Source organism: Myotis brandtii, unplaced genomic scaffold (assembly GCF_000412655.1).
Source record: "Myotis brandtii unplaced genomic scaffold, ASM41265v1 scaffold915, whole genome shotgun sequence".
In the NCBI taxonomy this organism is placed as follows: Eukaryota; Metazoa; Chordata; class Mammalia; order Chiroptera; family Vespertilionidae; genus Myotis; species Myotis brandtii.
In genome coordinates, this window is record NW_005371769.1 from 1,171,738 (window position 1) to 1,177,333 (window position 5,596).

The window sequence follows — 5,596 nt, forward strand, 5'->3', positions numbered from 1 at the left end:
GGTGGAGGGGAGCTATGGGGGGAAAAAAGAGGAACAATTGTAATAATCTGAACAATAAAGTTTTAATTAAAAAAAAGAAAGAAACATCAATGATGAGAGCGAATCATTGATTGGCTGCCTCCTGCACGCCCCCTACTGGGGATTGAGCCTGCAACCTGAGCATGTGCCCTGACCGGAATCAAACTCGGGACCCTTCAGTCTGCAGGCCGTCGCTCTATCCACTGAGCCAAACCAGCGAGGGCCGCAACATTGTTTTAGTAATTCCTCTGAGCCAGCCTTTTGTCATCAGCGACCTCGGATGTGTTTAAAGTGGGCAGTGTTTAGAGTCCGCAGGAGGCTGCACGGAGGCCTGGACTGTCTCCTGCACAAACAGCTCTACGAGTGGGCAGAACGTACCAGGCACTGTTTACGACACTGGATAAGCCGCCGTGCGAGGCTGTGGTCCCCACAGTCACCTGCTTCTTTTCGTGGGGACATTTCCCTGATCGTGACATGAGGAGCTGGGGTCTTGGCAGAGCCCGGCTGTTCCAGCTGAGGAGGCAGAGATGTGAGGTCGGGGGGCCAAGTGGCTTGAACCTGCAGAGTGAGACACGGGAGGGGGACCTGCAGGACAGGGGTGTGGAGAAGCAGGGCTGTGTGCACAGACAGAACCGTGACAGGTTAGGGGAGGGCAGCTGGCATCTGGCAGAGCAGGGGGAGAGGTCTCATGAACATCCCACTATCCCCCTGTGAAGCCTGCAAGGCTCACCTTAGGAGTGAGGCCCGCGTCCTCGGGGAGGGTCCAGGCAACACCTGCTCTCAGCGAGCCCATTCTAACCGACAAAACCCCCAGGGAGACGGAGTCTGGACTAATGAGGGGTAAAAGCGAGTCTGCCCAAGTTTGCGAGGCCAGCACCTGAGCAGCCCGCTGAAGCAAGAATGTCCACTCCTCAGAGAGAGACAGCAGAGCCCAGCGTCTCTGCCATGCGTCACGCACGCTGTCCAGGAGGAATAAGATGCCTGGAGATGCAAAGAAATAGGACAATGGGACCACAGGGAAAGCAGTCGGTTCAGAGACCGGCCGTACAGAGCGAGGCGTGGGCCACGTCAGGCGTGAACGGCAACTCTGACCTTGGAAACTCGAGGATGCGTGTTGATGGCTGAGAGCAGCTGTTACAGAACAACCGCAGAGAAGGGTTTATGAGTGTGTAGGATCTGCATGCTGGAAACGACCGATGGAGTAATGGAAGGGGCCCCGAATGAGCGAGCAAGCACCGAACTCGGGCGCCCCAAGCCCCGTCTCCGCACGTCGGCCTAGAGATGCGCGCGGCCTGTTGGAGCCGCTGCAGGCTTTTCACACGTACTGACTGGAAAGCTGATGCTAAAACGTATGTAGGCAGCGAAGGACCTGGAATGGCACGGACGGGGTCAGGGAAGAAGGCAGTTGGAGGCCTCACTCTACTTCAAGCGTGCCAGCCGGCTGTGTGTGACATGCTCGCACGTGCAAGACTGTAGAGCCGCACCGCGGCGCCGGTGGGGGCAGGGCAGAGCACAGGTGAGGGAGCAGCGGGCTCCGGACCAGGGTCGGGGATTTTTGATTAAAGTGCCAAACACTTCAATGGAGGGAAGACTCTTCACGGGGGCACTGGCCACGCAGGTGCCTGTGTGCAAAGAAGACTCGGGCCTCACACGCCGGCGAAATCAGCCCAGAATGGACCCTACACCTAAACATGCCACGAAGCGATGAAGCTTTCCAGGAGGCAGCAGAGACGCACATCCCTGTGGCCGGGGCCCCGAGGCCGCTGCATGTCCCGCGTCTGACTCCGAAGCGTCTCCTCGGGCTGCATGAGAACATGCATTCACACACAGTCCTGCACACGCATGTTTATAGCCCAGCCCTCCAACCGGAGAGTGAGGGGAGTGAACCGGTGGGTGGGTGGGGTGCCCTCGGAGCACTGCCCCGGGAGGAGGTCGCTGCCACAGCCGAGAAACACTGGCAGGTGATCGGTGGCCTCATTGCAACCAGTTTTCCTCCACTTTGTGGAGACAGGATGTGTTCGGCTGCCTCTGCCTCCGTGGAACCACGTCGGACTCAAACGGCCTGGTGCTCGGGCAGCCGAGCTGGGGGTCCTGCGCTCCTCCTGGGACACTCCGCCCCCCCAGGGAGGGGGCACCCCACCCAGGGCTGGCCCACCCAGCGAGGGGCACCTCTGTTGGCACGGAACCTGAAAGAGACTTTCTGCAACAGCAATGGGGAGGTGGGCCCCGGTCCTAGAAAATGGCAGCAATGAGGCCACGACAGGGCCAACGCCTGCCGCTGCTCACACAGGGCTCCGGGCTCCCGCCTGGCGATGCTGGAGCTGGAAAACGCTGGGCCAAGTGGGATCTGAGCGGGACACTCACACCCCAGGCTTCTGCCAGTCTCAGCTCCTGGCCCTCCTGGCCCTCCTGGCCGCCGCTGCACAGTGGACATTCACTGTGCGACCTGACCGCGCCTTGCCGCCCGGAAGCCAGCGACTCGAACCTGCGACAGCAGGGCCTGAAACACGCCCAGGTCAGAGCGGGGCAGCGGAATGGTGGGGTGACTCCATCCACGCGCAGGGCCACGTGCGGACGGCCGCCTCCTCCAAGACGCCTGCATGGACAGCGGGGCCGCCCTGCTCCTGGCCACTCACTCACCCAGGGCCCTCCACTCCCAGAGCTGTGCCTGTGCTGGCCTGGGGCCGCCCTGTCCCCCCATCAGCTCCCGGCCTGTGGCCACCCGGCCTGGGCCAACTTGGGAAATGCCCCCTGTACTCTCCACTTCAAAGCTGATCAGATATCTTTATCACCAGCCCATTTCTAACCATGACCTGTTTGTTTACAAGTGCCCAGGGGGGACTCCCAGAGGCGGTGCTGGGAGAGGCCCGGTTTGGGAAGGGACCCGTGATTGGCCAACACCTCCGAACACGGTGGATGAGAGGAGACACCCCGACGCAGGCACCCAACTGCTCTCTGACCAGATGTCACTTTAAAAACAGTAGAAGTTTGCCCAGACTGTCACGTGGCCATTAGCCGGAGCAGGACTGTAACCGGGAAAGCGCCTGGTTTGGCGATGGCCGCACAGAAAGGAGGAAGGCGGCAGCCGAGGCCATACCCTGCAAGGACGCTCGTTCGAGTGCAGGGAGCAGAAAGCCGTGGGTGCCAGGAGCCCCTGGGAGCTGGCAGCCTTAAGGGGACGAGCGTCTCTGCTAAGTGCCCGGCAGCGAGCAGCGGAGGCCTTTAAAGAGAGGTGCTGGGAAGCGCACGGGTCTTTGGCAAATTTGGGTGCAGAAGCAAGGCCAGGCCATTGTGGACACTCGGCAGACCATCGCCCAGTGGCCGAGGGGCCAGGACACCCCACGGGCCCGTGCCGCAGCCGCCGCACAAGGACGCAGAACGGCCCTTTGCGATGCGCATCAGGTGTCTGTTCCGTGGGGCCAGCCGAGCGGCCACCGAGACGGAGGAGGATGCTTTATGGGGCTGTGCTCCCTCTGCTCTTGTTCTGACGATGGTGAACTCAGACAGCTCCTGGCCGAGCCCTGCAGGTCTGCTTGGAGGCATCTCCTGGGTGGGCAGCGAGTTGCTGACCTAAGCCTGTCGCATCACACCTTTGAAGGCAGGTAGCATAGCTGCTGCCCCCTCAGTGCCAGGGCAGGCTGGGAGAGGCCCCTGGGCACAGCCGGTCAAAGACAGGAACTTCGGGAAGAAAATGGAACCTCAAAGAAGGGAAAGGTGATTCCCACTGTGACCCGTGCCCACGGCGCCGGTTGCCTCGAGTGCAGGGAGGGCGTGGAGGGCAGCCCTGCTGTGACTCTTCCCCACTAGGTGTGGCTACTTGGGGAAGGGGCCTCTCCACACGGGTCCTCAGCAGAGGTGAGGGGACCCATGAGGTCACAGTCCAGGGATCGAGGTGCAGACAGATGACAGCGCCTGCCCCATTGTTGCCCCACTGCCGATTCCCACTTCAGGTGCATCAGCGCCGTCTGGTTGGCAGGTATGGCTGGTGCGTGAGATGATGCCCGACAGGGACAGTGCTGTTCTGGCCCCTCCTGCCACCCTCCCGGCCCCTCCATCCCTTGGCCTCCCTGTCTCACCCTGCACCGCCACGGCTACCCATGGCCTAGAGCCACGATGCCATTCAAAGTGGCACTTCAGCCCAGACTCCTCCGTGGATGCCTTCTCCTGGAAGTCCTGCCTGACAAGCCTTTTGTGGGGGGCTGGATCCCCCCACCCCACCAGGTCCCTCCTCCAAGCGATTGCCAGGGTGGGGTCCCAGCTGGGTTCCCATGGTGCTGTGCTCAGACCCGGGGAGAGCAGCGGGCTGCTCGGCTGCAGGGTGCTTGCCTCCCGCAGCCCCCACCTGCCACCACGCCCCGACTCCGGGTCTGCCCAGCAAAGGCAACATGGTCTCCACCACACCCGGGAGGGCGCCTCCGAGCCTTTCCGCGGCAGGAGCCCTCAGCGCCCCACGGCTCTCTCGAGCCTCTGCCTGCTGAGGTCGGGGCTCTGATCACACAGATGGGGAGACTAAAGCTAGACCAATCAGCTGGCGTCCAAGCACGGGCCGGCCGGCACCCGCCAGGAGGCACGGGCAGCCTGGGCACCTACTGAGGCCCGTGGTCTCTGAGAGCCCCGTGCAGGGGCCTCCGGGTGCCGGCCCAGCGCACAGGGAATCTGGAGGCACCAAGGCCCACCAGTGGCCCCCAGGGAGGTCAGGACCTGAGGCCGGCCCCCTTGATAGAAGGAGGGGATGAGATAAAGGGCTGAGGCCTGGCAACCCTGGAGTGAAAGGTGCCAAGAAGGGGGGTCAGGCTGCTCCCCTATCCTCTCCCCAGCTTCCTGGGAGCAACTCCCTTTAGGGTGAAGGAAAGAGACGCCAGTTTTCCCATCCTCTCCCCCCTCCTCTCCCCCCTCCTCTCCCCCATCCTCTCCCTCTTCTCTCTCCCCTCCTCTCCCAAAGGCTGCTCACCTGGATGACGACTTTGATGGTGTTGGTGCCGACCACGGGCGTGCACACCAGGCTGCCGGGGTGCTGGCCGTCGGCGCCGCGGCTCTGCTGGCCCATGGTGAAGAGCATGGGCACAGCCAGCAGGCCCGCGGCGACCCAGATGGCGCTGATGAACTTCTTGGTGCGGCTTCGAGACATGAGGGTCTTGGCCTTGAAGGGGTGGCAGATGGCCAGGTAGCGCTCCAGGCTCAGGCTGGCCACATTGAGGGCCGTGGCGTAGGTGCAGGCGTCTCGCAGGAAGTAGTAGCCCCTGCAGACGGCATCCCCGAAGGCCCAGGGGTGGTGCACCCAGATGAAGTTGTACAGCTCCACGGGCATGGCCAGCAGCAGGATGAGCAGGTCGGAGAGCGCCAGGCTGCCCAGGTGGTAGTGCACAGTGCTCTGCAGGCTCTGCAGCGACTTCTTTCGCGCCAGCGTGAACACCGTCACCGTGTTGCCCACCGTGCCCACCGCGAAGAGCGCCAGGTACACGGCGGTCACCAGCGCCTTGGAGTAGATGTCCGTGTCCACGTCCAGGTCGCTGCCGGGCGGCGCTCGCTCCTGCTCGGAGACGTTGTCCCAGCCAGGGCCCGAGGGCGAGGGCGGCAG

At 62.8% G+C, this 5,596-nt stretch overlaps 1 protein-coding gene across 1 annotated transcript in view; it reads right to left on the minus strand.

Moving 5' to 3' along the window:
• NTSR1 (neurotensin receptor 1 (high affinity)) overlaps positions 1 to 5,596 on the minus strand; it is a 33,386-nt gene that overhangs the window by 20,448 nt on the left and 7,342 nt on the right. Inside the window, exon 3 of the mRNA XM_005885612.2 lies at positions 4,970 to 5,595. Within this exon, the coding sequence (XP_005885674.1) occupies positions 4,970 to 5,595 (626 nt within the window). The remainder of the gene's footprint in view (positions 1 to 4,969; position 5,596) is intronic.